Here is a 16,533-nt window from a genome sequence, read left to right on the forward strand (position 1 = left end):
AAGTCTCACAAAGCTCTTTTGATATGATGGTGTGCACCTGACATAGATCACAGAATGTCATGTCAGCACTGTGAGACGACTGATTGCAGTCTCCTCATTTTCAGTGACCTGGGGAGTCACTGTTGATTGCCCCCATTTTATAGTAAATTTGTGTCAGAGAATTAGAACTTAGGCCTTTAAAATGCCTATAAAAATTACCCCACAATAGGATTGCTTCTTACAAGGGCAAGAAAATTATGTTTAAAAGACAGTACTCTATTAGTAGGTATAAGAATTGGGTTATTCTATACAATTTGCTGTAATGTTTTTTTGTATATGTAAAAATTAGTTAAAGCTATTGATACTTCTGCTTTTTGGTCCCTATGAACTTGATAAATGAATATAATTAAAATATTAGATAAGTTCAGTTATTAAAACCTGTTTTATCTTAAGTAACTGGAATCTATTTTGTTTCTACTAGCATTTTGCTTTGTTTAGTTTCTTTTTAAGTATATAATTTCTATTACATATTTTTTCCATTAACATTTAGTCCTCTTATACCCCGCTCCCAACTTGCTTTAGTTTCTATGGTTGAATTTTGTCACTGTTAATGTTTATGTGGTTTAGTTCAACAGTTTTCAGTTTGTCACTAAGGTGTAATTAAAGGAACTGTGGAAAGTAAGTAGATTATTTCATTGGCTGTAGTCTGGAGTATCACCTATACTTTTAATCCTCTAGTTACATTTCCTCTCACTTCTGGGCCTTTGTACATGTGGTTCCTCTGCCTACGAAGGTCTTTTCCTCTCTTTTGGCCCAACAGCTCCTTCAGGCATTATTTTAGGCATCACTTGTTCCAGAAAACTACTTCTGGAAAACTACTCCTGTTGAGTGGGTTTTTGTGCCTCCTCTGCATTTTCTTACATCCCTGTGCTTTTCCATAATCCCATTCATCGTGCTGTAGTGCAATTAGTTATTCTTGCAGGTAGGCTCTGAGAGAAGTCTTGTTCGCGTTGGTCTTTGTAACTTAAGTATCGAGCACAAAGCTAGTGAGTAGCAAAGCCAGGATCTCATTACACATGTTAAGACACCAGAGAAACAGTGTTGTCCGTCCGCCCCCCCCCCCCCCCCCCACACACATAGCAAATTCCTTTTCTCTGCTGTGGACCCTTAAGGAGACTGTAATATACTTTCAACATCCCAAAAAGTCCAGTAGAAATTGTTAATTTACCTGCCAGTGGGCAGGCAGTACATGGCAAAGTAAAACACCAAGTTTCTTTGTTTCTGTTTGGAATGTTGCCACCTCAGGTCCTAAGGATTATCTCATGCTGACTGGAGTTTCTCTGTGAGTCTTTTGATAGAGTTACAAGAGTTACACATGAATCCGTGTGGTATAATAGATAAAGCCCTAAGAAGAAAAGCCAGCAGTTAACACATTCTGGTCCATTTCTCCCTTCCGGTCCATTTGTAATTAGCAATTTCATATTTAAATTATATTATTGTGAAGTGGAGCAGATTCTTCCCTTCTGATTCAAAGGAGGCATTCATAACTACCAGAAAAACCTGAGTCATCTCCTTTTAATGTCGTAACTCTGCTTTCAAAATATCTATAAAAATGTTTCACACAAAAATTATATTAGTGAGTTTTAACAATTTCATTGTTTTTCTTTTCTTTTTTGAAACTATACATTGTGTTGCAGAACCATGGGGGAACCATTGGAACAAAATGAGCATTCATAAAAGTCTTGTGAGCACTGTCTGTAGTGTACTTGCCTCTAGTCTGCGCCCCAGCATTTAGCACAGGGCCTGCCTGCCGTGTAGTACACGCTCAGGAAACATCGTTGATGAGTGAACCAAGGGCTTTCTAGATTCATCACTTCACTACTAAGCATGCAGAGAGGTAGAAGACATGCCTCTGTGTTCAAGGTGTTTTTAAGACCTTGCTGTAGCTAATATTTATTGAGCTTTTAGCATATGGCAAGCAGCATGCTATATGCTTTACTTACAATGTCATTTAGTCATCCTAAATTACTGCTCTGTAAGGAAATGAGTATCATCTCCTTTGAACAGGTGAGAAAATGGAGGCGCTAGGAAGTTAAGTTACTTATTCAAATCACCTGCAAGTTTGTGGAGGGATTACTCTTCACAATTCACTGTGGAACCTCTGTCATTCCAGGGCATGTACCCTTAACCGCAGTGTGATGCTAGTCTGTGTAATCAGCAGACCTGGGTTCTAGTCTTATCTCTGCTTTTCCTTACTTGGAGGCAATTAATGCACTTTGCTGAAGCTTATATCTAAAATGAAAATCATGGTATCTAGCCTGTTTTACTCTTAATAATAGTATTTAAAAACTGCCTTTTTTAAAAAAGAAAGTACTTCACTGTGGTTGTAATACCGAGATAAGAATTAATTTTCAAGAAAGTCAATTAATGGAGACAGAAGTATGACTCGATCACTTGTCTCCAGAGTCAGGGTGTAAACCTTAACCTCTGTGACGTTAAAAATCTTGTTTGTAAGTTAGTGAAGGTGGAAGCTGAACCTGTGGGCATGGAGGGGAATCTTCCAGACAGAGTTCGCACAGTGAGAGGAGTAGAAAGCAAGAGACAAACCTGAATGTGAAGGAATTCTTCTTGGATTTTTTCCCACGGCTCTTAACTTGATGCGGTTTTATTTGTCTCCTTTTGTCTAGAGGTCCGCATTGCTGCCGTGGAGGCGCTCTGCATGCTGGCCCAGTCCTCACCCTCTTTTGCTGAGAAGTGCCTTGATTTTCTGGTGGACATGTTTAATGATGAGATTGAGGAAGTACGCCTGCAGTCCATACATACCATGAGGAAAATCTCTAACAACATCACCCTCCGAGAGGATCAGCTGGACACTGTCCTGGCCGTGTTAGAGGTGAGTGTTCACAGTTCGTTACTCATTTCTTCATCAATACCTGCTGGACACCACTTACTTACTTACTTGTTTGTTTGTTTATTTACTTTAAACCAGGCATTGTGCTAGGTTTTGGTGACACAGGAGTATACAGGCAGCACTGTCTGCCTTTTGATCACACAGCTCCACCAAAATGGTGGGGACGGTTAAACAGGATGACTAAGAAAGGACAGGTGCCCTGGGATTGCAGAGAGTATCTAACCTGAATTGTCAAGGCCGGGTGGGGAGGTAGGGAAGAAAGAAGAAATGTAGCGGACACTTAAAGGATGAGCAGGACTTAATGAGGCATCTTCTCAGGAGGGAGTGGCACTGATGGGAGAGTGCAGCAGTGTACCAAATGGAAGAGGTAAGGATCCAGGGGTAAGAATGAGTGTGCTATATTCAAGGAATTAAAAGGAATTTATTGTAATTGTAGCAGAGTTGAAGAGATGGAGGAGAGGAGGGAAGTGGCTATAGATAAGACAGGGACTAAATAATAATTCTTCTTAGCCTTTGATTTCTTTCTTCTAGTGAATCATAGGATGCTATAGCAGGAAGGGATCTGAGGGGTCAATTCATTCAACCCTGGAGTTTTACAGTGAGAAAAAAGTAATTTATTTGATGTCACACAGCTAGTAAGTGCCTGTGCTACATTATAAACACAGATTTGCCTCCCAGGCTGTTGTTTTGAATTATTTTTCTGAAGTGTCTGGATTTTATTTGTGAGTACTCAAGTTTTTCAGAATGTTAGTAAGTGAGATTTGGCCTCTGGTTTCCTTTTGTTGTTGTTGCTTGTTTTTCAGATATTGTGAAAAGGATAACAACTGGATGTTTAGTCATTAGCACTTGTTACAGATTTCTGCTACATACTTCAGAAAACAGACTGGGTGCTTTGATTGTGAAGTTCTCTCAGTTCCTTAGCACTTCTATTAAGATTTTTCTTGAGTTATCTCACATGGGTTAATAGCACTTCTCTGTATTTCTTAATACCCTGTGTGTGTGTTCAGCTTGTTTAATTCTTTGTACTACAAGACTGTGAGCTTCTCAAGGGGATAAGCCTTAGTTGTCAGGGAAATGCAAATTATGTCACAGTGTGATATTAAAAACCAAAAGAAGAAACCCTGACAGTACTGAGTGCTGTGAGGATAGGGTGGAGCTGGCACTCTGATACACTGCTAATGGGAATGCAAAATGGTAGAGCCACTTTGGAAACCAGTGACAGTTTCTTATAAAGTTAAACATACACTTATCATGTGATCCACAGTCCCACTCTGTTTACTAAGGAGAATTGAAAAACCTCTATGCAAATGTTTATTGCAGTTTTAGTTATCATAGACCCAAACGGGAAACATGACAAACTCCTTCAGTTGAAGGGGTAAATAAACTGTGGTATATCTATTCAATAATAGAAAGGAATGAGCTGTTGATACTCAATAACACTATGGATGAATCTCAGATGCATTATGCTAAGTGAAAGTAGCCAGACTCAAGAAACAGCATACTCTAGGATTCCATTTATATGATGTTTTGGAAAAGACAAAACTGAAGCAGAAAATACATCAGTGGTTGCCAGAACCTGGGGGTGATGGGTAGATTACTGAGGGACACCAGGGAAGTTTGGATGATGGAAGTGTTTTATATCTTTGATTGCGAGGGTAGTTACATAACTGTATGTATTGTTAAACTCACAGAAGTGTACACTAAAGGATAAATTTTACAGAATGTAATTTATATGTCAGTAAATCTGACTCTAAAAAAATACTTTGTAGGTCCCATTTTCCACTAAAAGGAACCAAAATTTTTAAGAGAAATGGCTGATTCCAGGTCTGACACAGGAAATATAATTAGATGAGGATGTACCACGTCATTATACAGAAAGAAAATATTACCTGTCAAAGACCTCTAGGGTCTTATTAAAAAGACCCAATAGGCAACTTCAGTATCTTCATATTGGCCAAAAGTGAAACACATCATTAGGGATTATAACTTCAAATATGTTTAAATTCATCAGTGGTTACTGACATCACACAAAGAAATAGACATCATATAGTTCCTGAGGGAAGTAAACAGTATTACCTCCGAAGTATTACCTATAAAAAATATTGAACCTGAATCTAGCAGGCCTCCAAATCTAACTACCCTCACAGGTACAGGGGAGAAATTGTAAGGGAAAAATAAAAAATGAGATGTAAAGGGATTTTAATATTTTATTTTTTATTTTCAGAGAGTGGGGAAAGGAGGGAGAAAGAGAGGGGGAGAAACATCGGTGTGAGAGAACATTGGTTGGTTGCCTTCCATATGTGCCCAGGGGGCTGAAACCGCACCCAGGCATGTGCCCTGACTGGGATTGAACCAGCAGCCTTTTACTCTTTGGAATGACGCCCAAGCAACTGAGACACACTGACCAGGGCTGTAAAGGGATTTTACATATTAAAAAATACTTAAGGGACGTATTACCCAATCGTAGCATGTGGCCCATAGTCAGAGCCTGATTAGAACAAAAACTGTTTGAGTCAACTGGAGAAATTGGAGTACTGACTACATATTTAAAATTAAGGAATTATTAATTTTTTTGGTATAGTATTGGTTTAGTGTTTTATTTAAAATAATTATTTTTAAAAGACATATTTATGAAAATATTTACCAGAGAAATGTTATGATTTCTGTGACAGCCTGTAAAATAACCTAGAGGAGTCAGTAAAGGCATAGATGAAACAAGGTTGGTTAGAGTTAATTGTTGAAACAGGGGGATTTATTGTCTCTGCTTTTATCTATGTTTCAAATGGTCTATATTAAAAAATTGAAGAACTGGCAAAATGCTATGGAGATATTAAATAAGAGTAGAACTGATGTATCCATGACTTTAGTATTAAGAAGTTTTTGGTGACCTTTTCTGATCCTTTTAGTGAGGTTAGCAATTGTTGGGGAGGGAAGAGGCCTCTTCCCGGACCTCATCTCGTACTGCTCTCTTGTGTTTACTCTGCTCTAGCTACATGGGCTTGCTTGCTATTTTTCAAATACACTTCCACCCCATGGCCATTATGTGTGCTGTTCCCTTTGATTATCTGGTGTAAAATACCCCACCTAACCCCGCACTCTTTCCCTTAACCTGTTTTGTAGTTTCTTCATAATACTTAACACTATGTGATCATTAACACTACCTGACCTATGAGGTCTGTCTAGAAAAAGTGCAGCCATTGTAAACATAATGAGAAAGGTGTGCAGCAACGTTGATATAACCTGGCGGCCACGGAGAGTGGACTGGAATGTGCATGTGTGAACCATGTTGACTTCAGTATATTAGTCAGTGGGGACGGTAGACGCTGTTGAGTGAGCATGTGTACTGTGTGACCATCGCCTTCAAAATGACCGAGTGAGAAGAGCAGCAAATCTGCATCAGATTTTGCATTAAGCTTGAACATTCCTCTGTGGAAACTATTCAAATGATTCAGAAGGCCAAAGCTATGGGCAACTGGTGACTGGTAGTTTCATCACGACAACACGACCTCATGAATCATGTTGTGCAGAGTTTTATGGTGAAACATCAAATCACCCAGTTGACTCAGTTCCCCTACAGACCAGATTTGGCACCCTGTAACTTCTGGCTTTTCCCCAAACTAAAATCACCTTTGAAAGGAAAGAGATTTCAGACCATTGGTGAGATTCAGGAAAATATGACAGGGCACATTGATGGCAATTGGGAGAACTGTGTGAGGTCCCAAGGTGCTACTTTGAAGAGGACTGAGGTGTCATTGTCCTAGGTATAGTGTTTCTTGTATCTTGTATCTTCTTCAGCAAATGTCTTTATTTTTCATATTACATGGGTGGATACCTTCTGGGCAGACCTTGTATAATATATATTTAGTCAATCTGTCTTTGCACTAGAATGAAGTTTCTGAGAGCAGGGATTTGATTTTAATTACTGCTGCATCTCTAACACTTAGTGCATAGGAGGAGCTTGATAAATGTTTGTTTACTAAGTGCAAAAAAATAAATGTTGAATGTGTAAACAAATGAACAAATGAATGAATTCTTCAAACCTCAGTTCATATGTCACCTCTGTCTTAACTACCAGCACCTCTTTTCTCCCAAAATTGACTTTTTATCCTTGGTAACTTGTACACTCCTCCATAACAACTAATCCACAGCGGCTGCTATTATTATCATTGTCATCTTTTTTTTTTTTTTTTTAAGGATTCATCCAGAGATATTAGAGAGGCCCTTCATGAACTTTTGTGCTGTACTAATGTTTCAACCAAAGAAGGAATTCATCTTGCACTGGTGGAGCTGCTGAAAAATTTAACCAAGTACCCTACTGACAGGGACTCCATATGGAAGTAAGGGCCTTTTTGCTGATTTGCTCACTGAGTTAAATAATGTGTTAAATGTATGGTGTGGACATTTTCATTGGATCATCTTATTCAAATTAACTGAACTCTCAGGGGTGTGAATCCTAAGTGGAATACTGTATTTTAGATTATTATTTTTTTGGTTCATTTGTCTACCTAGCAGATATATGCCTGCCAACTACTCTGTGTGCCAAGCTCTGTGGTATGTGTGGAGGGTGCAGGGATGAGCTGTTAGATTTCCTTTGTCTCCTGTGGGGTGTTAATCGTTGCTTTGTCTAGTTTGCATCGTGTGCAGGATCACTGCTGTCATCGTAGCTATTAGAGGCAGGGCCGGCACTTGGTCTGCAGATTGAAAATCTCATTAGTTTTTTTCCCTGATTACCTCTAACTTTATTGACTAGAGGCAGACTGTTAACACTTTTAATGAATTGCAGCTTGAAGAACTACTTTCTTACATTTAATATAAGAATATGTGTGTTCCACATATTTAAATGAGCTTATGTGATGAGATTACTCCAACTCTATGGTTTCTTGATTTTCAAAAATATTTGTTACTAAGAGTAGAAAAAGTTGGTCAAATGAGCTACTTGGAAGATATATTAAAGACTAAAAATACCGGGGAAGTCTTGCTCCACGTAACATTTTTGATATCTGAGTTACCTGTTTTGCTGTTTCTTCATGTGTGAAGTGAGTTCAGCTCAATTCAATGTACATTCATTGATTGTCTTCAGGGAGCACTCAGTCATTTGGTGTGTGGGGATTGCGGGGGAGAGAATCACCTGTATCAGCACTTGTACTTCCTGGGGATGCAGAAAGAATAAATTCTGCTTGATGGAAGGAACTGTTACAGAGTGTTTAGCAGAACATTCTTCCTGCCTTAAAATAAGATTTGTGGTTATTTGGTTCACCCAGAATATTTGTTAAGACTGTCATTACTGGATGATTGTAGACAAAAAACTCTTTCACCTCACAGTGCTCCAAAAGATGTTGAAGTGACCTAATTATACCTGATTTTTTTCATTTCTTATCATGAATGGTGGCTCTATTCAGAAATATAAAAAAATATACAAGATAAAAGACTGAATAGTCACAATGGCATGTTTTTAAGACCTTGCTAAAGACAGGCACATAAATGAAAGTTTTCAAGGAGATAGTTTGTTCTGTTTATATACCTTTAGTTCATTGAATGAGTGCTTATCGAACACTTGTTATAACCCAGTCACTGTGGTAGGTGCTGTGGAGATTTAAAAATGGATTCAACTCGGAGACCTAGCCTTCAAACAGCTGGAAGGGGAGTAGAAAGAAATGTGTAGATGCAAGGTGGATGAAATAGTAAAAAATATTACAAGTCAGACCTGAAGTCTGTCTTTAGAGAGGCCCAGGTACTTAGGGGTCTCTGAGGGAACTCAGTTAATAGCTCTTGTATGCTCCCTGTGAGATCTGAATAGAAGGAGAGATAAAATAGAGGAGTGACACGTGGAAGCCAAACACCAACTTTTCAGTGTCGCCTGAGACACAGTAAGTAAAAGGGCTGAGGGAGGTCAGAAACTTCATGAATTAAATTGGTTCCACATAGAAGGTAAAACAGGACTGGGGAAAAGTTTTTCCCAAGGGTTTTTAACAATATTAAGTGTTTTTAAATGTGATGCCTTTCATAACCCATACATACATGAATTTGTTTGTGGTATTTGCTTTCTCTCTTTTACCAATCCCTGTTGAAATCCTATCTCCTTTGTGAAACTTCCTCTGATCATAGTAATCTCCTTTGACAGAATCTACCTTTGACAGAAAGCAGAGTATCATTCATGTGATAGTTAATCTTTGCTTCTAAGCTGGATTATAAACTCATTGAGAATAGAAATTAAGCTTTATATTTCTTTTCAGTTTAGCACACCTTCTAAACCAGAACTTAACAAAATAATAAAAATGCGTAATTATCAGCACACATGTAGTTCTTGATAGCTTATAAAGGACCTAATGTAGTCATGATAGTTAACTGATAGCCAGTTAATAGCTAACTAACAGCCAGTTGAGGTTTTACTATATGATGGATAGCTCTAAGAATCTCTCAGCACACTTCCCCTTGCTCCAGGACCAGAACTGGATTACTTGATTGCCTGCAAACCAGTCACTGGAAAATGGGGATGGGGTTGCCGTGATGGGTTTAGACCGGTTGTGGTTGAGCCCTTGGTTCAACCTTCTCTGAGCACTTTACTGAGCACTTTACTACCTACCTAATACCTGAGTAAAGTCAGGGTTCTCTTGGCAAGGAAGATGGGGGATAATAGCCATTGATTAAATAGTCAGAAGTAATATCTGCTATACCAGCTTTTTAATCTTCCCAATGACCAATTTTTTAGATGAATTAACAGTTTCAGAATAATTGAATGACTTATCTGAACTCATAGAGGTAGCAAAAGTAGATGGTTGAGAACTTGCAAGTCTGAATCAGGTTTTCTGATTCTAAATCCTAGTACTTTTTAAAAGCATGTATTAACTTACTAAAGTGGACTCTCACTTTGTTTATTTCAGATGCCTGAAGTTTCTAGGAAGTCGGCATCCAACCCTGGTGCTTCCCTTGGTGCCAGAGCTCCTGAGCACCCACCCGTATTTTGATACAGCTGAACCAGACATGGACGATCCAGCGTGTATCCTCTGCGCCTGGGGCAGATTCTGCTGACTTGATGGAATTCTAGCATCTTTTTCTGTAGTGTAGCTTAGCAGGTCTTGTTTTATTTTTTTCATTTCTTTCAGATAAGCGTATATGCTGGGGAAGCCTTGTGGTTATTCTCAGCTTTCTTTCTTGATTTCACAATAATTCACCTTTGCCATTTAATACTAATATTTTTTTACACCATTTGTTGAGCACCTGCTGTATTCCACATATTGTTTAAATGCTTTATACATTTTATCACTGGTCTTCCAAGCAACCCTGGAAAGGGGAATTATTCCCAGTTTACAGATGAGAAAACTGAGGCTCAGAGAGGCTAAATACCTCTCCAGACATCTTTGGTGTTGAAGACTATGGACTTTCTCCTATGTCTTATTCCATGTTTAATTTAATCTGCAACCTGAATGAGTGGGTGGGGCTGAGCTCCTCTGCCTCTGTTACAAGTTCAGTGGGTTTGTGATAGCCATGGACAGCATGCTGTGTAATTCGATTGTTTTCCAGTCATGGGAATACGTTTACGTCAGTGCAGCCACACTTTCCCATGGTTTTTTTTGCTCTGTGGCAGATCCTTGGTGAAGTTTAGGGGTATTTATTGGGAACCGGGGATCAGCCAAATAACTGGCTATTTTCAGATGATCATTGTATTCTCTCTTAATTCCTATATATATTTTAGAGCCTGTTTTTTTGTGACAAAATGCTTCTGATACAATATCATAAATTATTTGTAATTTTTGAGGATTGTATGATACTCCATCAAGTAGATGAAGCACAAGTTGTATAGTTATTCCCCTGGTTCTGGTTATTTACATTATTGTTGGGTTGGACAGGATATGAAAAGGTTAACCCCCCACGGCAGGTGCCAAACAAAGAAAACTGCAAGCTAAGCAACCGCCAAAATCTTCCCGGCAACAAGTGCCTAAGTGGTCAGCCATTCTCAGTGTGCCACGGAGACTACAGAGCCCAATCCGCCTAAGACACGGCAAGCCTACCCTACCCAGATGTATAAAAAATCCCCCCTGCTCTACCCTGGGTGTGATTTCTCTGGTCCCCCCTTACTCTGGACCAGAGAACCTTGCCCGTAAGCTCTACCCCAATAAAATCCTGCTTTTGCCCACTTTGTGGCTGATTTGACTTTCTTCCTTGATGGGAAAATCTTACAATTATTTCTGACTATTTGCTATTATAAACTTTTCTGTGCTATTTGATTATTTATTAGAATAGATTTTGGGATGTGGAATTACTCAACATTCAGAACACTCTTATTGTCTAGTACCAAATTATTACCAAAGGGATTGTACCAGTATACATTTTAGTAGCCATTGTACCAAATGTTTCCATTTATAAGTATTCTCAGCAGCATCAGGCATTATTTTTAAAAACTCATAGTAACTGGGATAGTTTGAAGTAGTATAAGCTGCCTTTGAATTTGCATTTCTTTATTAGAGAACTACAATTATTCATGGGAATATTGGGGGTGGGAAGTGGGAACACCAGATTCTGGCCAAACTCTTCTTTGTATACCTCCAGTTTTCCTTAACTCACTCATCCATCAGACATTGCAGTTTTGGTTCTTATCTTCAATGCTGCTAAAACCTGCCCAACAATGCCAGCATTGTTCTCGGATCATACCTTCAGGCACTATGCCTACCTCAGGGACAGTCTTTCTCATCTGGTCCCTGCCTTGAGGGTATGTTGAAAACACCTTTTGTCCTTGTTTTTGTTTTTTTGACTTTTTGGTCTTTTGTGGTTGTTAAATAGCAGAAAGTAGACTTATTTTCTGAAAACTCATTCTTGTCTTTCTCTCTTGGGCTCTCTCCCATTGTGTCATACTTTAGCTTCTTATCTTTTAAGAAGATTCATTTTTAAATGTCCCTGTGATATTATGCTATGTTAGGCAACAAGGAGGGGATCCAGAACAATCTAACCAAGGATTAGATTGTGATGTATTTTAACAGTTGTAATACATAAAGCCATGGTTCTCAAAGAGTTTATTTTTAATAATAAAAACTATTATTTTTAAAACCCTAGAGGTACAGAAAGAAAAAGTTTATGTTTTAGAAATATTATTTTTATTTTTAGAGAGAGGGGAGCAAAGGAGAAAGGGAGAGAAACATCAATGTGCAAGAGATACATTGATCTGTTGTTGCCTCTTGCACACCCCAACTGGGGACCTGGCCCAAAACCCAGGCATGTTCTCTGACTGGGAATTGAACCAACGACCTTTCGGATTGCAGGCTGACAATCCACTCAGCCACAGCAGCCAGGGCAAAAAGAAAAAAAATTAAAAATGACCCATAATGATAACAATAGAAAACACTTCCTGAATGCTAACTGTGCGCAGGCACTTTTAAAGCTCTTTATTTGTATTACCTAATCCCAGCTTAGGTTACTATAAAAAACTTTATTTAGAATAATATGTTGGGTTGGCCAAAAAGTTCATCTGTTTTTTCAGTAAGATGGCTCTAGTAGTTCTTAGTTGTTTTTAACTTAATACAAAACAATTTTGCTAGACTCTATTGTGACAGCTGTCATATCAGCATGCATCAAAAAAATTTAATCAGAATTGAATTCTTACGGAGCCATTTTAATATTGAAGATGGAAGAAATATGCAACATATTCAGAATATTATGCTTTATTATTTCAAGAAAGGTAAAAATGCAACTGAGACTGCAAAAAAAAGAGAGATTTGTGGAGTATATGGAGAATGTGCTATGACTGATTGAATGTATCGGAAGTGGTTTGTGAAGAAGTGGTTAGCTGGAGATTTGTTGTTGGGTGATGATGCTCCATGGTTAGGTAGACCAGTTGAAGTTAATAGCAATCAAATTGAGACATTAATAGAGAACAATCAGTGTTATAACACATGGGAGATAGCTGACATACTCAAAATATCCAAATCAATAAAGTCATTGGTAAAAATGAAAGATGTGTCATGTATTTTATGGAAAAAACTAAACGGACTTTTTGGCCAACCCAATATGTACATGTTCTAAAATTTAAACTGTATAGAAGGTATAAAATCAAAAGTGAAATCCTCTTTGCTCTCCCCTCCCCATCCTTTTCTTGAAAGAATACCACTTTAAATAGTAAGAACAAGAATTATAATTATCATTATGTAAAATATTTTATAGTATATTATATAAACTAATTTAAGAATAAATCATCACTCTTCTATGAAGTGAAAGATGAAATAAAGTTTAAAAATAAATCTGATAACAGATTAATTTTTAGCCCCATTTTTATGGTTAGCCCATTTATGTCAGTTGGTAATAGAAAATAATAGTATATCATTCCCTCTTCTTTTCCTCCTTACAGCTTGTGGCTATGTTGAATAGACCATGTTCATTTTCTCTCTTTCTCCCGCTGGAGCTGGGGAAGGAGAGAGAGTTAATTACAGAATCACTTAGCCTTTTATCCTCTTTGCTTTGTTTGGCTCACTTTTTTTTTGGTTTGTGTTATGAAAAGTTGAGCCACAGAATTTGCTGGCACTGTATAACCCCACTGTGTTTGCTTAGTTACCAGGTAGAAAACTGGTGTCATCAGCTGTTTCCCCCAATATCATGCCTCATGAGGATCCTTCCCATCAATTCCTGCAGCAGAGCCTGGAAAGGGTGTACAGTCTTCAGCACCTGGACCCTCAGGGAACCCAGGAGCTGCTAGAGTTCACCATCAGGTAAGGTGATCATCCTTTCGACAGAGTTAACATTGTTACTGTGCTCAGCTTGACCATTTTGATTTCCAGTGTTGGTTATAGTCTAGTTTTTCTGATAGGCTCTAGGCTAGTGAGTGTATAGGCCTGCACTCACACAGGGTTTTATGATCTGTTTATATGTGGATTATATTGTGGTTTGAACATATTATGTACAAAGAAAAACTCTTTCTGTACATGACCAGATTGATGATTAGTGCAAAACTAGAGATAGTTACAAAGAAGCTGGTTTTAACTTTTCTTTCCTTGTATATGAGTTAGGATATGATGAAAAATGCCAAGTAACCGGTTTTGAAACAGGATAGTGAGAGCCTAGGAAAATCCCTTGGCAAGTGGAATAGGGAAACTGAGACAGACAGCTGAACTGAGGGGCTGAGCAATTTTCAGCCAGGTATGGATGTTCACCAGGGTGGAAGACCACAGTGCCTGGCAGGGGGCAAACGTGGGAAAACAAGGACCTTAACCCCTTCTCCCTTGGCCTTTCCTCCCTGGAGATAACATCTAGGCCTCAGTTGCATTTCAGCTCCAGTTCCAGAAAAGCAGCAAAACCATGTGGGTGATGCCAGGACTAAGTGCAGTGACTAAAGACCCTGTCACTGTCCAATCAGAGAAGACTATATGACCCTGAAAGGGCACCCCTGGAGAACTAATGAGTATTTTACTGACACCTTCCCCTGAGACCTCCCCTGAGAATCCCACCTGCAAGAAAGAGTTACAGTCCTCAGATAAAGGACCCAGGGTGTACCCTTCCTCTGGAGAGCAGGCCTCCCCATTTTCTCTCCCTTCTTCTCTCCACCACTTCTTCCTTTACAGGCAGGTGTCTCCTAAACTCTGGCAGCTTGTCCCAGACTAATCCCCTGAACCTGTCCCTAAAGCCCCTTTTCTCTGAGTTCCCAGTGAGCTAAAGCAATCCAGCCTAGGCTTTCCTGTTGCTTCTTCTTGGCTAAGCTGTCCTTGTTTCTTTGTCCCCAGCCTTAATAAATGTACCTTAATAGTCACCTGGACTTGTGTTGTGAAATCTTTCCTACATGAAGTCAAGAACCCACACACCACAGCTGGCCCTGAGCAGACCCGGGCCAGCATCTGAGAGCAGCCATCAGTTGAGATGGTCACCAGTGGTCTAGGCCTAAAGACCCAAACTCTCTCTCCTTTGTGTTCTGCAGGAAAAACGAAAGAGTAGAAGAACATCATTTCTACCTCCACCGTCTATAAAGACACTTCCCCAAAGTTGCATGTTTTAATTTTACTTGCATCCCATTGACTAGAACTTGAGGTACAAGGCTATATCTAGCTGTAAGGAGCTAGGAAATGTAGTTCATTCTGTGTGACCAGTGCTTAGTTAACATTTGGTGACCCTGTTACTTAGGGGGGAGGGGAGGCTATTGGGGAACAGCCGGCAGACTGCCAGATCTTATTAAATGTCCTGAATGATATGCAAAGAATTGAAAGGGCCATTTGTCTTTAGCAAGAGCAATATCTATCTGCTTTTGTAAAATGATTAAAACATAACCACACTTTTAGGTACTATCTTTGGCTGCTTTCATGCTGTAATGGCAGAGTTGAGTAGTTGCCACAGAGACTGCATGGCCTGCAATACCTAAAATACTTCCTATCTGACCCTTTACAGAAAAAGTGTGCTGACTCTGAAGACATGCCTCTGTCCCGTGTTCCCCCCTGCTCCCTCACCAAAGTGTTAGATTTAAGGCCCCTGTCTGAAGGTGTTGTTCCGAGGCCAGGAAAATAAGCTCCATTTGCTGACTCAAGCCCACCTAAATAAACATTTAGGTTTTGTCTTTTACAGTTTTTTTTTTATCCTTTTAGCACTAAAGCAAGTGCAGAATGCACAGAAGTAAGTCCATTTGGTCATCAGTTGGTCAGTTAGGTGTTCAGTAAACACCCCTTGATTTTAGTGATCCTCATGATCCGGGTTTTGTGAGGTGATAGCCCTGGTGGGCTCCCGGCTGGTCAGATCGCTGTTCAGGCACTGCAGTCAGTCCTGGAAACTACGCTTCTGACTGAAATGTGTTCTGAGGAGTATGGCCAGAATGGGGAAAGACTCAGAAAAGAAAGCAGGTGGCATTGCAGTTATTGATGACCTACGATGTTTCACAAATATTATTGCAGTTAGATGTTGTTCCCGTTTCACAGAGAAGAAATGGAAATTTGGGGAACTAAAGCAATTTACTAGGAAGTAGCAGAGCCAGGATTTAAATCTAGATTTGTTTGACTCTAAAATTGATTTTCTATGATACGCAGCAGTGAAGAGGATTTCCGTATCAATTGGAAAATAGACCAGATGACCCCTAGGGGTCTTCAGAACTTAGAGTAGATGACAAATTTGTCTAAGGACTGAAGGACACAATTTGCCTTACCTGTAAAAAACAAAAACAGAAATAAGTAAAAACATACAAGCCAACAGCATATGATCTTAGTCATGTGTGTCATTTAGGGAAGCAGCATTAGCACACCCTGGATCTTTCAGAACTCAATGTCAACACCAGGGGTAGAAATCCATCATCTCTTTGTACCTGTGCAAATCTCAATACTGTGGTGAGAAGTAGTAGAATGTACAGGGGTGGGCAAGCATAGGTTTACAATTGTGAGTGTGAAACAGAGTTTATTCTTCTATTATTATTTTTAAACATTTCCATTTGAACAACTGTAAACCTATGTTTGCCCACCCCTATATTTTCTGTAGTTGTTGAAAAGTGAAATGTTATCAAGTTTCATGTAGAAGGTTCTCTGATTAGGACTCTGGTCATTTACCTGTTAGCACTAGTTTAAAACAAACTGCGTCATTTAGACACCACCCTTTGTCATAATCCAGGCAGCCATTTTACCCAACCAAGATTTCACCTATAGAAAGTAAGCCCTGGCTGGTATAGCTCAGTGGATTGAGTGCCAGCCTGCAAA

The 16,533-nt window shown here is 39.1% G+C and overlaps 1 protein-coding gene across 1 annotated transcript in view; it reads left to right on the forward strand.

Annotated features, from left to right (window-relative positions):
* INTS4 (integrator complex subunit 4) overlaps positions 1–16,533 on the forward strand; it is a 104,844-nt gene that overhangs the window by 55,984 nt on the left and 32,327 nt on the right. The window contains exons 11-15 of the mRNA XM_028515359.2: positions 2,667–2,872; positions 7,085–7,227; positions 9,772–9,887; positions 11,464–11,597; positions 13,427–13,584. Coding sequence (XP_028371160.1) covers positions 2,667–2,872; positions 7,085–7,227; positions 9,772–9,887; positions 11,464–11,597; positions 13,427–13,584 — 757 coding nt within the window. The remainder of the gene's footprint in view (positions 1–2,666; positions 2,873–7,084; positions 7,228–9,771; positions 9,888–11,463; positions 11,598–13,426; positions 13,585–16,533) is intronic.

Source organism: Phyllostomus discolor, chromosome 6, assembly GCF_004126475.2.
Source record: "Phyllostomus discolor isolate MPI-MPIP mPhyDis1 chromosome 6, mPhyDis1.pri.v3, whole genome shotgun sequence".
Lineage (NCBI taxonomy): Eukaryota > Metazoa > Chordata > Mammalia > Chiroptera > Phyllostomidae > Phyllostomus > Phyllostomus discolor.